The 18,912-nt window shown below is 38.7% G+C and overlaps 1 protein-coding gene across 3 annotated transcripts in view; it reads right to left on the bottom strand.

The window, feature by feature from the left end:
- HMCN1 (hemicentin 1) overlaps positions 1-18,912 on the bottom strand; it is a 477,402-nt gene that overhangs the window by 336,600 nt on the left and 121,890 nt on the right. For all 3 annotated transcript variants that reach the window (XR_007123082.1, XM_047705087.1, XM_047705088.1), the window contains exons 3-4: positions 7,940-8,098; positions 6,318-6,440 (exon numbers count right to left, since the gene is read on the bottom strand). Coding sequence is in view for 2 of the 3 variants with exons in the window: in XM_047705087.1 (XP_047561043.1) it covers positions 6,318-6,440; positions 7,940-8,098 (282 nt within the window). In the remaining variant the exon portion in view is untranslated. The remainder of the gene's footprint in view (positions 1-6,317; positions 6,441-7,939; positions 8,099-18,912) is intronic.

Genomic DNA, 18,912 nt, shown 5'->3' with positions numbered 1-18,912 from the left:
GTCTTTCTCTGTCAAGTAAGTAAATAGAATCTTTAAAAAAAGAAAAAGAAAGAGAAAAGTTTCCGAAGAAGATATACAGATGGCCAACAGGTACATAAAAAATTCTCAAAATCACTAATCATGAGAGAAATGTAAATCAAATCCACCGTGAGTTATCACTTCATATTAGTCAGAATCACTAGTACCCAAAAGACAAAAAATAACAAGTGTTGGCGAGGATGTGGAGAAAAAAGAAAAGAAAAATGAATGCAAAAGAAAAAATGCACTATTGGTGGGAATGCAAATTGGTGCAGCCACTGTGGAAAACAGTATGGAGGTGCCTCAAAAAATGAAAAATAGAAATACCATATGCTCCAGTAATCCTACTACTGGACCCAAAAAAACAAAAACACTAAATCAAAAAAATATATGTACCCCTATGTTTATTGCAGTATTATTTACAATTATTGCAGCCAAGATATAGAAACAACCCAGGTGTCTATCATATACACATGATATATATTTTTAAATATATTATATTGTGTTATATTATACTATATTATTATTATGTATTTTATATATATATATATATATATATATATATATATATATATATATATATTCCTAGCCATAAAAAAAAGAATGAGATCTTGTCATTTGCAATAACATGGATGGACCTTGAGGGTATAATGCTAAGTGAAGTAAGTCAGAGCCAGAAAAACAAATACCATATGATTTCACTTATATGTAGACTCTAAAAACAAAACAAATGAACAAACAAAACCAGACTCTGAAACACAGAGAACAATCTGGTAGTTGTCAGATGGGAGGTGGGTGGGGGAATGGGTAAAATAGATAAAGGGAATTAAGAGGTTCAAACTTACAGGTACAAAATAAACAGTCCCAGAGAAGAAAAGCATAGCATAGAGAATACAGTCAATAATATTGTAACAATATTGTATGGTCATAGATGATAACTACACTCATTGTGGTGAGCACTGAATAATGCACAGAACTGTCAAATCACTATATTGTACACCTGAAACTAAGATAACATTGTATGCTAATTTTACTTAAATTTAAAAAACTGCATCCTCTGATGAAAACAGAAGTGGAAATCAGAGACAGGGACTTGTGGTGGCTAAGAGTACTGTCTAAGGAGAAAGACTGAGTATGTCCCCTAAGTTCAAACACTTAGCAGCAATTTAACCTTGAGCAAGATGCTCTGGTTCCCTATGCTTCAGCTCCCTCCCCTGTGAAATGGGGCTTATGATCCTGTGGTCTTTCTTAGAGACTATGGTAAGGATTAAAGGAAATAAAATTAAAGTCTTGTGGAACGGCCATATCAAGCACTCGATCATTCTAAGTGGACACTATTACTATTTTCTTAATCACAGGGTGATCTCTGAGAAAAGAAAGAACTGTGGGAGCCTTCCATGTTTAATACAGAATGAGGGTAGAATAGAATATGCCTGCACTAAACACAGCAACACAGGGTCCACTCCCAAAGAAAGCACTAAGTGCTCACAAGGAACACTGGCATTGAAACATCTTACACCAAAGACTTGTAAGTTACATGATAAGATAGTAAGATTTCCTGAGAGACTTCTATATATCATCACTTACTCCTTTAGCAAACAAATTATTTGACAATTACTCCTTTATTTAATAAAACTTCCTTCTGATATAAAACAGCCCAATATGCAGCATTACTTACAAGTAGGGAATCCATAGGGCTAGGATGTACAGGTGGAAAGACTTTTGTGGGGGAACAGGGGAGATGGAAGGGGAATGTTTGAAGACATGAGTTGGGAGAAGTAGAGAGAAAGAATGGGAAAATTCGGAACAAGTAAATTATCCAATTAACAATAGATCTTTTGTGTTAGCTTCTTTGACGCAAAAGCATAACTGTGGGTAACTTCCAGATTTCAAAGTTGGACTCTTACTCTTAAGGAAGCATTAACTGGATCCACTGACAATAACTCAGTTTACAAAGAAATGGAGGAGTGAGGCTTTAGTTCCTTTTCCAACTTCAGAGGTGAATTGTTTAAGTACATCCTTGAGATGTGTCTTAACTTGTGCTTCCAAAATGTAACACCATACGATGATTTACAGACCATTGATGCCCAGCCAAATAATTTCTTCACTTCAGTTTCTTTATGTTAAATAGAGATGAAAGATACTCTACTTAAGTATTATTAAAGGAAAAAAAAAAAAAAAAAAAACGGGAAGAAAGAGGAAACCTCAAGTTATCTCAAGAGAGAGTTGATACAAAATATACCCTACTAGGAAACTGATGAATTAGGTTAAGAGAATAAAGCATAATTCTCCACAATTACCTTTGGGAAGAGATGAAAAATCACTCTTGAGTAAAATGAAAGGACTCAACTCATGTGTGGCTTCCCTGCAATTCTCATTTCTGTTGTGTAGTTCTCTCTATAGCATCTATTTTTTTTCTAGAGTTTATAATGTTTACATAATAGAATTTTGAGCAATGAGAAAAGAAAAATGGCTGAACTATATACTAAAAATCTTGCAAATCCAATGTTATCATTGTCATTCTGGTTTTTGTTAATAAAATCTTCCACCATCATGGCTTTGTTTAAGGGAAACATTGACTTATACAGTTCCTAGTAACCCCTTTACATGTTTTTCTCACACAGGAAACAAGAAAACCATCTCTCCATCCTTTTCCCATTTGAGTAAATTTATTTCCTAGCAACAGCTAGCCATCTGGTTTCTAACAAACATAGTGGCACAATTTCTCCACTTTGAAAGCAAAATAACAACATTATGAGGATTATAAAAATACTAGTTAACATTAATTGGGCACTTACCCTGTACCAGACCTTGTGTGAAACATTTTACATGCATTATCTCATTTAATCTTCTAATGACTCTCCAAAATGGATAATTCTATTATCCCCATTTTACAAATTAGGAAACTGGAGCTAACAGAAACCATGTCACAAAGGAATTCTTATCAAATAGGATGCATTTATCTCTAGGTAACTAAATACTGAACTCTAATTGGTATAAGCAGAAACATCACTTCCTTAATCCTGGAGGCTTAGCAGTAGGATGGGACTTGAGTGTTGACTTAATCCAAATCTATCTTACATTTGCTTAATCCTCAGAACTGTATGAGGATGATTGCATCAGGTCTGGGATTCACATCAGTACAGAATAATACCTAGAAGAGCACTCTTCCAAGATGCCCCTAGCTAAATTCCTCTTGCGTCTCGGTGGCCCAAAGTAGATGAGATGACCTTTCCTGACCTTTCCAAATGGTGCAGGGGTTGGAACTGCCCTGACTGACAGCTAAATTAAAGCTCATGCCTGTTGGCATTGAAATCCAATTTATAGGGGCGCCTGGGTGGCTCAGTGGGTTAAGCCGCTGCCTTCGGCTCAGGTCATGATCCCAGGTCCTGGGTTCGAGCCCCACATCGGGCCTTCTGCTCAGCAGGGAGCCTGCTTCCTCCTCTCTCTCTGCCTGCCTCTCTGCCTACTTGTGATTTCTCTCTGTCAAATAAATAAATAAAATCTTAAAAAAAAAAAAAGAAAGAAATCCAATTTATAAAAATGGACAATTTTAAGAATGCTTCTCTCTAGTTCTATTCTGCTTAAGCTAAACTTGAAGGTTAAAATATCCGTGGGTTAAATTTGTTTGAATTTTTATAAATAGTTTTTGTCAATTATTTAGTAATTGTCAGAATTATTAAAAATTATTGGGACTATGGGGGCACCTGGGTGACACAGTCAGTTAAGTGTCCGACTCTCAGTCTCAAGTAGGGTCAGATGATCCCAGAGTGGTAAGACCAAGCCCTGCATGGGGCACTGTGCTCAGCATGGAGTCTGCTTGAGACTCTCTGCCCCTCCCCACCCCTCACATGCTCCCTCTCTAAAATAAAATCTTTTAAAAAATTACTAGGACTACAAATATTATACATGGTACCATTTATTTAAAAACTAAAGTGTGCATCTCTATAGGGCTTATTTTCTCCATTTAAGACAACAATAGTATTTTCAGTTTTGTGTTAGTCAGTTTTCCCTGGGTTTGTGGATATAAATGGGGTTACATTTATGAGCTCCACCATGTTATCTTCTAGCTCTAGGGCCCAACTCCTAATAAAGTCCTATGGTTCTCCCTGAAAGTTCACCCAGCTTGTTTTGGGGAGCTCCAAGTTGGGCCTGACTGCTTACGGGTTTGAACTACTGTTCTTCCAAATGCCCTAGGTGCAAGTCATGTCTCTTCTTACCTCTTCTCTTCTCTAGTACCTTCTGCCAGGAGCCACCACGTCCATAGAACATGGCATCTTCTGCCCCATCTCTCTGCACTTAACACCACTGTTGTTTTTAATCCAGAACCTCAAACACCCTAAACAGAAAATGATGCCCTTTTGCCCTCCTTTGTGCTTATGATACTGACTGTACCCCAGAGTCTTACACAATTCCAGGTTAAAAACAACTATAGGAGGAAAGCCTTTCCTTCATTCAGGTTAAAATAGGTTAAACAGCCCTAAGGGATAGGACAAGAAGTTCAGTTCCTCAGAAAGTTTTGCACTCTTTCCCAACTCTTTTGTTCCCAGGTTCCCAAATTCTCATGCAAATTTTTATGCAAATAACCTCTAAAGGATTCCCTATGTAGTTGTCAGACCCTGCCCTGGCATTTCTGAATCGCTATGATGGACACAATATGAATTCAAGCCATAACCCTCTTAAAAGTATTTCTTTCGGGGCGCCTGGGTGGCTCAGTGGGTTAAAGCCTCTGCCTTCGGCTCAGGTCATGATCCCAGGGTCCTGGGATCGAGCCCCGTGTCGGGTTCTCTGCTCTGCGGGGAGCCTGCTTCCTCCCCTCTCTCTCTGCCTGCCTCTCTGCCTGCTTGTGATCTCTCTCTCTCTCTGTCAAATAAAAAAAAATTAAAAAAAAATTAAAAAAAAAAGAGTATTTCTTTCAACAAAAACATTTTTGCACTAAAATGACTTTCCATGTGGTATATATATACAGTGGAATACTATGCAGCCATCAAAAGAAATGAAATCTTGCCATTTGCGACAATATGGATGGAACTAGAGGGTATTATGCTTAGTGAAATAAGTCAATCAGAGAAAGACAACTATCATATGATCTCCCTGATACGAGGAAGTGGAGATGCAACGTGGGGTATTTGGAGGGTAGGAAAAGAATAAATGAAACAAGATGGGATTGGGAGGGAGACAAACCATAAAAGACTCTTAATCTCACAAAACAAACAGGGTTGCCAGTGGGAGGGGTAGGGAGAGGGTGGTGGGGTTATGGACATTGGGGAAGGTATGTGCTATGGTGGGTGCTGTGAAGCGTGTAAACCCGGAGATTCACAGACCTGTACCCCTGGGGCTAATAATACATTATATGTTTATAAAAATTTTTTTTTAAAAAATTTTAAAGACAAAAAATAAATAAATAAGTAAAATAAAATGACCTTCCAAGTTTGTATATCATATGCTAATAAATATTTTTGCTGGACATTAGTCTAAAAATTTGCAAGATCCTTTGAGTTCCAACATGATGTAACAGAACTCTTTAGGTAGAAGAGGACTTACTGAACCATTTCATTCAAGACAAAGGAGTCTGTCATGAAATTAACAGAACTTGTGTAGATATAGTAACCACATCGATCAAATTTGAATTATGCCCACTGAAGACCTTATCTTTGTATTGGCATGTCCCTAGAAATTTATAAAAAATAAATAAATAAATAAATAAAGTTATTATCACAGTGAGGTCCCAAGAAAGTACCAAAAAGGAGAAAGAATTGTGACAGACATGTCTCAAACACTGTTTTAGAAAATACCAAGATTTTCTTAGTACTTAAGTTATTGATTTTATTACCATAAAAGTTTTTAATTAACTATACAATTACTTACAGTTTTTTACTTTCAATCTTAGATATCAAACATCATCAGAATTTTGCTCAATATTTTTTTCATTTTCTACTTCAGTGAACTGTCACACCTTCTGTTACCAGTTATCCAAAAGTTGTGCATCAGAAACACAAATTGACCTTCCTAAACAAGAACTACAAAAATTTCCAATTCCTACTGAATGAATTTTAAGTATTTATGCTTAAATCTAAATAACATGTCAGTATAGAATAATATAATCTAGAAACTAATATTATATAAATCTATGCTTCCCTACATTGGTTTAATGCCTTTATTGACCTGTGGACTATGGGGGGAAAAAAAAGGCAACCTCTTTGCAAATTGTTTTTGAAATCAAATCTGTCATAGCTAGGTTGGCATAACTAATAACTTGGTAAGGTAGTAATAAAGTAGATCCACTTTATCAAACTGACCTCATTAACTTGTTTTTTGTCCAGATGGAACACTTGACCAGAACTTGTAGAGGCAATTTCTTCATAGACTTTATATCCAATATGGCCCCTGTCATCACAATCTCCAGTGAGCACAAATACCACCTATGATATTTTTAAAAAAAGAAGACAATTTAAAGGGTTTTCCGAAATCAATACGAATTTATTGAGTACCTATTACATGTTTATATGCTACTAGTACAGTGGAATATATACATTATTATATATACATCATACATATATAATATACATATATATATATATAAATGTATATAATACCATACATCATATATATATGTATATATCCATCCCTATATCCATGCACTTTGCAAAAGACTTCGAAGTCCCTCTTGTTTAGGAGGTGGAGTTAATCTGTCATCTTCAAATGAAAGCTTGGACATATGATTTGCTTTGGCCAGCAGCCCAAAGCAAAAGGGACATTCTATCAGTTCAAGCTTACATTCAAGAGCTTGTGTATCTTGTGTATCTTGTGTATCTAGATACCTTGTGTATCTTGTGATCTAGCACTTGATATATACTTCTTCTGCCTTGGCCATGAAAAGAACATGTCTGAACTAGCCTACTGGTCTCAAAAAATGGTGAGAAACCTGTGAGACAGAGCCAAGTCACCCTAGAGATCAGCCTAGATAAGTCAAACCCAAACTCTCCCCAGACACACAAGTGAGCAAGCCTCACCTAGATCAACAGAGCCCTGAAAATATGTGAGAAATAAATGTGTGTTGTTTTCAGCCACTGAGAGGTAGAACTGTTTGTTACACAGCAAGAGCTAACTGATACAACAAGTAACTGACTAAGAGGAGATTCCACATAGGAGGTGATATTTGAGACATAGGCCTATGTTTTTGTCAGTTAAAAAGATAAGATGGTAAGAAGAACCTTCATTAATCCCCAATCATTTCCTCTCTGTATCAAAAAACAAGGTATTAATATGTACAAATATTACATATCAATGTAATATGCTTAAATTAAATGACACATAGGTATTGGAGTACATGTATACAGATCAATAGTTATAATTATTGGCATTTGCCATACAAAGTTTAGTCAAAGAGGAGAGACAACTTCTCAATGCCATAAAGGCATAACTTCTTTTATTGAACTTGTCTTTATTGTGCTTCACAGATACTACATTTCTTACGAATTAGAGGTTTGTGGCAACCTTGCAACAAGCAAATCTATCAGCACCATTTTCCAACAACATTTGCTCACTTCATGTCTCTGTGTCACATTCTGGTAATTTTTGCAATATTTCAAACTTTTTCATTATTCATATATCTGCTATGGTGATTCATGATCAGTGAGAATGACTTGCTGAAAGCTCAGATGATGGTTAGCATTGTTTAGCAATGAAGTATTTTTTAATTAAGGTATATATATATTTTTAAGATATAATAATACTTCACACTTAAGAGAGTACAGTATAGTATAAACATAACTTCTACGTACACAAAAATTTACTTGGCTTTATTGTGATTTCTGCTTTATTATGGTGGTCAGAACTGCACCCACAGTATCTCCAAGGTATGCCTGAATTCCTCCCAGCTGTATTCAGATAGAAAATTTGGGGGCTGATTCCTACTCACTTGTGACTGTTTCTGTTGGATAAGCTGGAGCACCTCGTGAGTGAGCCGATAATCCTTGGACCGTGCATCAGTGAAAACATAGATGAAAGAGCCAGGAAGAGAAATTTCTAAGGCAATTTTTATAGCTCCAATACTCATTTCTGGACAATCGCCACCACCCTGTTGAGGAGCAGAGAAAAAAAAATTGCGATTATTTCATCAATAAAAAAGGAAGGAATATTTTAGTTACAGCAAGTTGCTTTAGAAGCTGTAGAGCTGAGCAAGTTCTCTTCACATTTATCTTCCATCGGTTTGCCACTGGATTGATCACTTTGCTTACCAGGAGATGGAAAAGACATAAAATGATGTGGAGAGCGAAAAACATATATTTATGGAATTATAAATTCATCCCAAACACACAAAATAATAGAAATTTTTATATGTTTTTCACTTAATTAGATGTTGGTTCACTCTCCATTCCCTAACCTATTTCATATATCCCTCTTTTCTTATCCCTTATTTGATGACCTTGAGAGTAGCAATCAGAAGAAAACTTCCATGAACGCCCACCATGATATCTATTAATCGAGCCACATGCCCTACCTTTACAGTGAAGGAATCATTTGGGCAGAACGAGGGCTAACTACTCACATGTGCCTAATCAAAAACACAGCTCTTATTGCAGTTACCTCTCTCTACTCCATTGCCAAACATTCCTCTTTACTGGGTCATTCCCTCCAGCAAACAAACGTACTGGTATATCTCCCATACCTCAAGCTTTTGCTCAACTGTTAACTATCAGGGGAGCCTCTCATGACAACCTTACATAAAATACACATTCTTTGTCACTCTTTTCATTCTGCTTTATTTTTCCTACTAACACATGATCTCTGTGTTTTATTTTCTACTTGAATAGACTCAATATATTTTCCTGAACAATAACAGTCCACATCCTAGGAAGAATTCTTCTCACATTTATTTCATTCAAAATTATATGGATTTATATAGATTAAATTGTAAGAATGCTGTATTTACAGTTTTCTATATTTTAAATTTAGGATTATATCCTTCTGTTCCATGTCATTGATGTTCTTCAAAATTATAGGTTTTAATTATTGCATAATATTCTGCCTGTACCCCATAATTTAGTTAACCATTTCCCTACTGTTGATGAATGCTCTTTCAAATTTTCCTCTATTATAAATATATAAATACAAATCTATTTTATATATGTGTATATACATTATATTATTTTTTATATTATATATACACTATTATATTATGTATACATGTGCATGTATATATATTTACATAATGTCTGATTATTTCCTTAGCATAGATGTCAATAACCACAGGGCCAAGGGAATGGACTTTCAACCAATATGTTTTGAGCAATCCAGAACCGCTAAACACCCTGCTAGGATTTAGATACACAAAGAGGAATAATAAGCTAAAGTATCTTGTCCTTAAGGAGCTCACGGTCTAGAAAAGACAACCAAATAAAAAGTAAGAGAGCTTGGGGTTAATGGGGGGCCCTATGTTTCTATAGTCCACCAGAATTCAATAAGAGCTCTTTCTCAAAAAGAAAATAATTACTTGACAAAAGGGATAAGGTTTTTACTTTAAACTCTGGAGATTCTACTTGATTCTCCTACTGGGGCTGTTCTTAGGCTTTAAACAGTTTCAGATGGTGATACAATATCCTGGGCACCATAGATCTAATCAGGGTCAAAAGAGTCAGGCATTTGAACTGTTTACACCGCAGTTTGCACAAACTGGAGAATCTTTTCTTGCTTTGGATCGCACTCAAAGCTTACAGGCTGGGAGTACCATTTATTAAATGAGTTGGAACAGAGCCCCAGTGGTTATAAAACACTTCTAAAATTGAGACACCCGTGGAATATTATGTCACTTTCTTAATGGTAGCAGACTGAACACTGTAGTAACCTGATCTTCACTGCTGAGAAGATGTCAGCCAAAGACGCCCAGAAATTTTACTGTTAACAGTCCTTTCTATTTTTACAGGACTGACCACTTATCCATCATTACTTACATGTATGTAATGATAATAGATAATACTGTTCTCAAAAACTTGTATATTTGTATCTTCAGACTGTACTTACCTCCCGAATTCCAATTTTACATTTTTTTAAAGATTTATTTATTTGAAAGAGAAAGGGAGAGAGATTGGGATGGGGGCAGAGAGAGAGAGGATCTTCAGACTCCCCGCCCAGTGCAGAGCCCCAGTTGGGGCTTGAGCTCACAGCCCATGAGATACTGTAAGGGCCTATTTAGCCAGAGTGGCTCCACCTCGGTTGAACAGCCATTTTGTTGTTCATGCAGTAAAACTTAAATTGACCGTGCACCCCAACCCCCCAGGGGAACTTACTTAAAAGCAAGTCTGGGAAACCAGTCCAAGGTAACAAAGCCCAAATACAAGGGTGGGTCAGGTCAGGTAGAGATAACAGCCAGAATGCAGGGATGAGTGGGGTCAGGTGGAGACATCGAATCAGTAAAGCGAGCATACGGTCTCCCTAGCTACCAAGGAGTGTGAACCCCACCTTTTGGGGGCCAATTCTCACCAAAGTGATAGGCTAGTGCAAATGTCTAGTATGGGAGGGGGAGGAGTCAAGATGGCGGAGAAGTAGCAGGCTGAGACTACTTCGGGTAGCGGGAGATCAGCTAAATAGCTTATCTAAAGATTGCAAACACCTACAAATCCAACGGGAGATTGAAGAGAAGAAGAACAGCAATTCCAGAAACAGAAAATCAACCACTTTCTGCAAGGTAGGACTGGCGGAGAAGTGAATCCAAAGCGACGGGAAGATAGAACGCGGGGGGAGGGGCCGGCTCCCGGCGAGCGGCGGAGCAACAGAGCAAAATCAGGACTTTTAAAAGTCTGTTCCGCTGAGGGACATCGCTCCAGAGGCTTAACTGGAAGCCCAGGCGGGGTCAGCGCGGCCTCAGGTCCCGCAGGGTCGCAGAAGGATCGGGGGTGTCTGAGTGTCGCAGAGCTTACCGGTATTAGAACGGGGAAGCCAGCTGCAGAGACAGAGCCGAGGAGTGACTCTCAGCTCGGGGTTGCCTTGAACCGGTCGCAGGCTCGGTCAGCTCGGAGCGCGGCCGGAGGCCAGGGTGGCGGGAGACATTGGGCGCTGTTCTCTGAGGGCGCACTGAGGAGTGGGGCCCCGGGCTCTCGGCTCCTCCGGGCCGGAGACCGGGAGGCCGCCATCTTCATTCCCGTCCTCCGGAACTCTACGGAAAGCGCTCAGGGAACAAAAGCTCCCGAAAGCGAACCCGAGCGGATGACTCAGCGCGGCCCCGGGTAAGGGCGGTGCAACTCCGCCTGGGGCAAAGACACTTGAGAATCACTACAACAGGCCCCTCCCCCAGAAGATCTACGGGAAACCCAGCCAGGACCAAGTTCACCTACCAAGGAGAGCGGCGGAATTCCAGAGGAGAAGAAAGCAAAGCACGGAACTCATGGCTTTCTCCCCATGATTTTTTAGCCTTGCAGTTAATTTAATTTTTTTTTTCTTTTTCAATTTTTTTTTCTTTTTCTCTTCTTCTGCTGAATTTTTTTTAACTTTTACCGTTTTCTTTTTTTAACGTTTTTTAAATAGTTTATCTAATATATATATTTTTTTCCTCTTTTTATATTTTTTCTTTATCGGCTTTCTTTTTTTTTAATAGTTTCTTTTCTTTTTTTTTTTTTTTCTTTCTTTCTGAACTCCTTTTTATCCCCTTTCTCCCCCCTCACAATTCGGGATCCCTTCTGATTTGGATAAAGCATATTTTCCTGGGGTTGTTGCCACCCTTTTAGTATTTTACTTGCTCCTTCATAAACTCTTATCTGGACAAAATGACAAGGCGGAAAAATTCACAACAAAAAAAAGAACAAGAGGCAGTACCAAAGGCTAGGGACCTAATCAATACAGACATTGGTAATATGTCAGATCTAGAGTTCAGAATGATGATTCTCAAGATTCTAGCCGGGCTTGAAAAAGGCATGGAAGATATTAAAGCAACCCTCTCAGGAGATATAAAAGCCCTTTCTGGAGAAATAAAAGAACTAAAATCTAACCAAGTTGAAATCAAAAAAGCTATTAATGAGGTGCAATCAAAAATGGAGGCTCTCACTGCTAGGATAAATGAGGCAGAAGAAAGAATTAGCGATATAGAAGACCAAATGACAGAGAATAAAGAAGCTGAGCAAAAGAGGGACAAACAGCTACTGGACCACGAGGGGAGAATTCGAGAGATAAGTGACACCATAAGACGAAACAACATTAGAATAATTGGGATTCCAGAAGAAGAGGAAACAGAGAGGGGAGCAGAAGGTATATTGGAGAGAATTATTGGAGAGAATTTCCCCAATATGGCAAAGGGAACAAGCATCAAAATCCAGGAGGTTCAGAGAACCCCCCTCAAAATCAATAAGAATAGGTCCACACCCCGTCACCTAATAGTAAAATTGACAAGTCTTAGTGACAAAGAAAAGATTCTGAAAGCAGCCTGGGAAAAGAAGTCTGTAACGTACAATGGTAAAAATATTAGATTGGCAGCAGACTTATCTACAGAGACCTGGCAGGCCAGAAAGAGCTGGCATGATATATTCAGAGTACTAAATGAGAAAAACATGCAGCCAAGAATACTATATCCAGCTAGGCTATCATTGAAAATAGAAGGAGAGATGAAAAGCTTCCAGGACAAACAAAAACTGAAAGAATTTGCAAATACCAAACCAGCTCTACAGGAAATATTGAAAGGGGTCCTCTAAGCAAAGAGAGACCCTAAAAGTAGTAGATCAGAAAGAAACAGAGACAATATACAATAACAGTCACCTTACAGGCAATACAATGGCACTAAATTCATATCTCTCAATACTTACCCTGAATGTTAATGGGCTAAATGCCCCAATCAAAAGACACAGGGTATCAGAATGGATAAAAAAACAAAACCCATCTATATGTTGCCTACAAGAAACTCATCTTAAACCCGAAGACACCTCCAGGTTTAAAGTGAGGGGGTGGAAAAGAATTTACCATGCTAATGGACATCAGAAGAAAGCAGGAGTGGCAATCCTTATATCAGATCAATTAGATTTTAAGCCAAAGACTATAATAAGAGATGAGGAAGGACACTATATCATACTCAAAGGAACTGTCCAACAAGAAGATCTAACAATTTTAAATATCTATGCCCCTAACGTGGGAGCAGCCAACTATATAAACCAATTAATAACAAAATCAAAGAAACACATCGACAACAATACAATAATAGTAGGGGATTTTAACACTCCCCTCACTGAAATGGACAGATCATCCAAGCAAAAGATCAACAAGGAAATCAAGGCCTTAAATGACACACTGGACCAGATGGACATCACAGATATATTCAGAACATTTCATACCAAAGCAACAGAATACACATTCTTCTCTAGTGCACATGGAACATTCTCCAGAATAGATCACATTCTTGGTCCTAAATCAAGTCTCAACCGGTATCAAAAGATTGGGATCATTCCCTGCATATTTTCAGACCACAATGCTCTAAAGCTAGAACTCAATCACAAGAGGAAATTTGGAAAGAACCCAAATACATGGAGACTAAACAGCATCCTTCTAAAGAATGAATGGGTCAACCAGGAAATTAAAGAAGAATTGAAAAAATTCATGGAAGCAAATGATAATGAAAACACAACGGTTCAGAATTTGAGGGACACAACAAAGGCAGTCCTAAGAGGAAAATATATAGCGGTACAAGCCTTTCTCAAGAAACAAGAAAGATCTCAGGTACACAACCTAACCCTACACCTAAAGGAGCTGGAGAAAGAACAAGAAAGAAACCCTAAACCCAGCAAGAGAAGAGAATTCATAAAGATCAGAGCAGAAATCAATGAAATAGAAACCAAAAAAACAATAGAACAAATCAACGAAACTAGGAGCTGGTTCTTTGAAAGAATTAATAAGATTGATAAACCCCTGGCCAGACTTATCAAAAAGAAAAGAGAAAGGACCCAAATAAATAAAATCATGAATGAAAGAGGAGAGATCACAACGAACACCAAAGAAATACAGTCAATTATAAGAACATACTATGAGCAACTCTACGCCAACAAATTTGACAATCTGGAAGAAATGGATGCATTCCTAGAGACATATAAACTACCACAACTGAACCAGGAAGAAATAGAAAGCCTCAACAGACCCATAACCAGTAAGGAGATTGAAACAGTCATCAAAAATCTCCAAACAAACAAAAGCCCAGGGCCAGACGGCTTCCCGGGGGAATTCTACCAAACATTTAAAGAAGAACTAATTCCTATTCTGAAACTGTTCCAAAAAATAGAAATAGAAGGAAAACTTCCAAACTCATTTTATGAGGCCAGCATCACCTTGATCCCAAAACCAGACAAGGATCCCAACAAAAAAGAGAACTACAGACCAATATCCTTGATGAACACAGATGCAAAAATTCTCGCCAAAATACTAGCCAATAGGATTCAACAGTACATTAAAAGGATTATTCACCACGACCAAGTGGGATTTATTCCAGGGCTGCAAGGCTGGTTCAACATCCGCAAATCAATCAATGTGATACAACACATTAATAAAAGAAAGAACAAGAACCATATGATACTGTCCATAGATGCTGAAAAAGCATTTGACAAAGTACAGCATCCCTTCCTGATCAAAACTCTTCAAAGTGTAGGGACAGACGGCACATACCTTAATATTATCAAAGCCATCTATGAAAAACCCACCGCAAATATCATTCTCAATGGAGAAAAACTGAAAGCTTTTCCGCTAAGGTCAGGAACACGGCAGGGATGTCCGTTATCACCACTGCTATTCAACATAGTACTAGAAGTCCTAGCCTCAGCAATCAGACAACAAAAGGAAATTAAAGGCATCCAAATCGGCAAAGAAGAAATCAAACTATCACTCTTCGCAGATGATATGATACTCTATGTGGAAAACCCAAAAGACTCCACTCCAAAACTGCTAGAACTTGTACAGGAATTCAGTAAAGTGTCAGGATATAAAATCAATGCACAGAAATCAGTTGCATTTCTCTACACCAACAACAAGACAGAAGAAAGAGAAATTAAGGAGTCCATCCCATTTACAATTGCACCCAAAACTATAAGATACCTAGGAATAAACCTAACCAAAGAGACTAAGAATCTATACTCAGAAAACTATAAAGTACTCATGAAAGAAATTGAGGAAGACACAAAGAAATGGAAAAATGTTCCATGCTCCTGGATTGGAAGAATAAATATTGTGAAAATGTCTATGCTACCTAAAGCAATCTACACATTTAATGCAATTCCTATCAAAGTACCATCCATTTTTTTCAAAGAAATGGAACAAATAATCCTAAAATTTATATGGAACCAGAAAAGACCTCGAATAGCCAAAGGAATATTGAAAAAGAAAGCCAAAGTTGGTGGCATCACAATTCCGGACTTCAAGCTCTATTACAAAGCTGTCATCATCAAGACAGCATGGTACTGGCACAAAAACAGACACATAGATCAATGGAACAGAATAGAGAGCCCAGAAATGGACCCTCAACTCTATGGTCAACTCATCTTCGACAAAGCAGGAAAGAATGTCCAATGGAACAAAGACAGCCTCTTCAATAAATGGTGTTGGGAAAATTGGACAGCCACATGCAGAAAAATGAAATTGGATCATTTCCTTACACCACACACGAAAATAGACTCAAAATGGATGAAGGATCTCAATGTGAGAAAGGAATCCATCAAAATCCTCAAGGAGAACACAGGCAGCAACCTCTTCGACCTCAGCCGCAGCAACATCTTCCTAGGAACATCCCCAAAGGCAAGGGAAGCAAGGGCAAAAATGAACTTTTGGGATTTTATCAAGATCAAAAGCTTTTGCACAGCAAAGGAAACAGTGAACAAAACCAAAAGACAGGGCGCCTGGGTGGCTCAGTGGGTTAAGCCGCTGCCTTCGGCTCAGGTCATGATCTCAGAGTCCTGGGATCGAGGCCCGCATCGGGCTCTCTGCTCAGCAGGGAGCCTGCTTCCCTCTCTCTCTCTCTGCCTGCCTCTCTGTCTACTTGTGATCTCTCTCTGTCAAATAAATAAATAAAATCTTTAAAAAAAAAAAAAAAAAAAAAAAAAAAAAAAAAAAAAAAAAAAAACCAAAAGACAACTGACAGAATGGGAGAAGATATTTGCAAATGACATATCAGATAAAGGGCTAGTGTCCAAAATCTATAAAGAACTTAGCAAACTCAACACCCAAAGAACAAATAATCCAATCAAGAAATGGGCAGAGGACATGAACAGACATTTCTGCAAAGAAGACATCCAGATGGCCAACAGACACATGAAAAAGTGCTCCATATCACTCGGCATCAGGGAAATACAAATCAAAACCACCATGAGATATCACCTCACACCAGTCAGAATGGCTAAAATGAACAAGTCAGGAAATGACAGATGCTGGCGAGGATGCAGAGAAAGGGGAACCCTCCTACACTGTTGGTGGGAATGCAAGCTGGTGCAACCACTCTGGAAAACAGCATGGAGGTTCCTCAAAATGTTGAAAATAGAACTACCCTATGACCCTGCAATTGCACTGCTGGGTATTTACCCTAAAGAGACAAACGTAGTGATCCGAAGGGGCACGTGCACCCTAATGTTTATAGCAGCAATGTCTACAATAGCCAAACTATGGAAAGAACCTAGATGTCCATCTACAGACGAATGGATAAAGAAGATGTGGTATATATACACAATGGAATACTATGCAGCCATCAAAAGAAATGAAATCTTGCCATTTGCGACGACGTGGATGGAACTAGAGGGTATCATGCTTAGCGAAATAAGTCAATCGGAGAAAGACAACTATCATATGATCTCCCTGATATGAGGGAGAGGAGATGCAACATGGGGGGTTGAGGGGGTAGGAGAAGAGTAAATGAAACAAGATGGGATTGGGAGGGAGACAAACCATAAGTGACTCTTAATCTCACAAAACAAACTGAGGGTTGATGGGGGAAGGGGGTTGGGAGAGGGGGTGGGGTTATGGATATTGGGGAGGGTATGTGCTATGGTGAGTGTTGTGAAGTGTGTAAACCTGGCGATTCGCAGACCTGTACCCCTGGGGATAAAAATATATGTTTATAAAGCTGTAAAAAAAAAAAAAAAAAAAAAAAGAAAGAAAGAAAGAAAGGATGAATCCCCAAGTTTTGTAGCAACATGGACGGGACTGGAAGAGATTATGCTGAGTGAAATAAGTCAAGCAGAGAGAGTCAATTATCATATGGTTTCACTTATTTGTGGAGCATAACAAATAGCATGGAGGACAAGGGGAGATGGAGAGGAGAAGGGAGTTGAGGGAAATTGGAAGGGGAGGTAAACCGTGAGAGACTATGGACTCTGAAAAACGATCTGGGAATTTTGAAGGGGTGGGGGGTGGGAGGTTGGGGGCACCAGGTGGTGGGTATTGTAGAGGGCACAGATTGCATGGAGCACTGGGTGTGGTGCAAAAATAATGAATACTGTTATGCTGAAAAAATAAAAAAATTAAAAAAAAAATGTCTACTATGGGGTGAATTGTAGTTTAATTGGCCACCCGTGTGTGACCTAGCATGACTAAGCAGCTTTCTCTGTGTACTGCAATCTCATTGGCCACCTGTGTGTGGCCAGGCCCAACCACATGGCCTTTGCCCTTAAAAGCTAGTCTGTGAAGAAGAGGGAGGTGGTCCTCTCAGTAAGGAGCAGCCCCGACCGGTCTGTTTGACGGTCGGTTTGATTCTTGATGCCTGGCGTGAAATAAAGCTTTGCTTGACCTTCGCTTTCTATCGGTCTTGCTCCTTTGACCATAGACCCATTATTGGGAGACCCAACATTAGGGACCCAACAATACCACCTGAGCCAAAACCAAGAGCCAGAGGCTCAACCGTCTGAGCCACTCAGGCAACCCTAATACTACATTTTCCATTGCCTGTTAAGCAAGGGTGTCTGGGTGGCTCAGTTGGTTAAGCGTCCACCTTCAGCTCAGGTCATGATCCTAGGGTCCTGGGATCGAGCCCCAGGTTGGGCTCTCTGCTCAGTAGGGATTCTGCTTCTCCCTCTGCCTCTGCCCCTTCCCACCCATTCATTCTCTCTCACTCTCTCTCAAATAAATAAATAAAATCTTTAAAAAAGAATCTCCTAGATGTTTTACGGGTCATCACAATTCCAAGGGTCTAAAATAGAACTCATTATATTTTCCCCAACCATGTCTTTCCTATTTTTGTTAGTGGAACTACCTGCCTCCATATTCAGGTTCAAACCTAAGTCATCTTGACTCCTTCCTCTTCCTTCACCTAATCAATGGTCAAACCATATTCCTCTACTTCTGTCATGAATCAGTACCTTCCCTTCCCCCTTATTTCCCACAATTCACTCTTCTTATCATTGATTTTGTTACAAGTATAGCCTCCCATCTCGCCTTCACCTAATCAATGGTCAAACCATATTCCTCTACTTCTGTCATGAATCAGTACCTTCCCTTCCCCCTTATTTCCCACAATTCACTCTTCTTATCATTGATTTTGTTACAAGTATAGCCTCCCATCTCGCCTTCTGCTCTGCCTAGCAACAAACTTAATTTTTCCTTCAGTAAAGAGCTCTCAGTACCATGTTTCTACTTAAAATCTTTCACTACTTGTGTTGGATCAAATGCTCTTTCTAGTTTCCTATCTCCTACTGCTCCCTCTTCATAAATTGCTTCCTTTAAGCTAAGACTACTTCCTATTCTTTAACTCTTACGGAGAAATTAACATAAAGTCTCAAAGCAGCCAGAAAAACGGGAATGTCAAGTCAAAAGGAAACAGTTTGATCCATGTATGTCAGAAACTCATAGTGGATGTATATCAGTGTCTTCTTTCTTTCTTTCTTTCTTTCTTTCTTTCTTTCTTTCTTTCTTTCTTTCTTTGTCAGAGAGAGAGAGTACACACAAGTAGGC

This window comes from Lutra lutra, chromosome 15 (genome assembly GCF_902655055.1).
Source record: "Lutra lutra chromosome 15, mLutLut1.2, whole genome shotgun sequence".
Taxonomy (NCBI): domain Eukaryota; kingdom Metazoa; phylum Chordata; class Mammalia; order Carnivora; family Mustelidae; genus Lutra; species Lutra lutra.
Note: the sequence above shows the minus strand (reverse complement) of the source record. Positions and strands in the feature narration are given on the sequence as shown.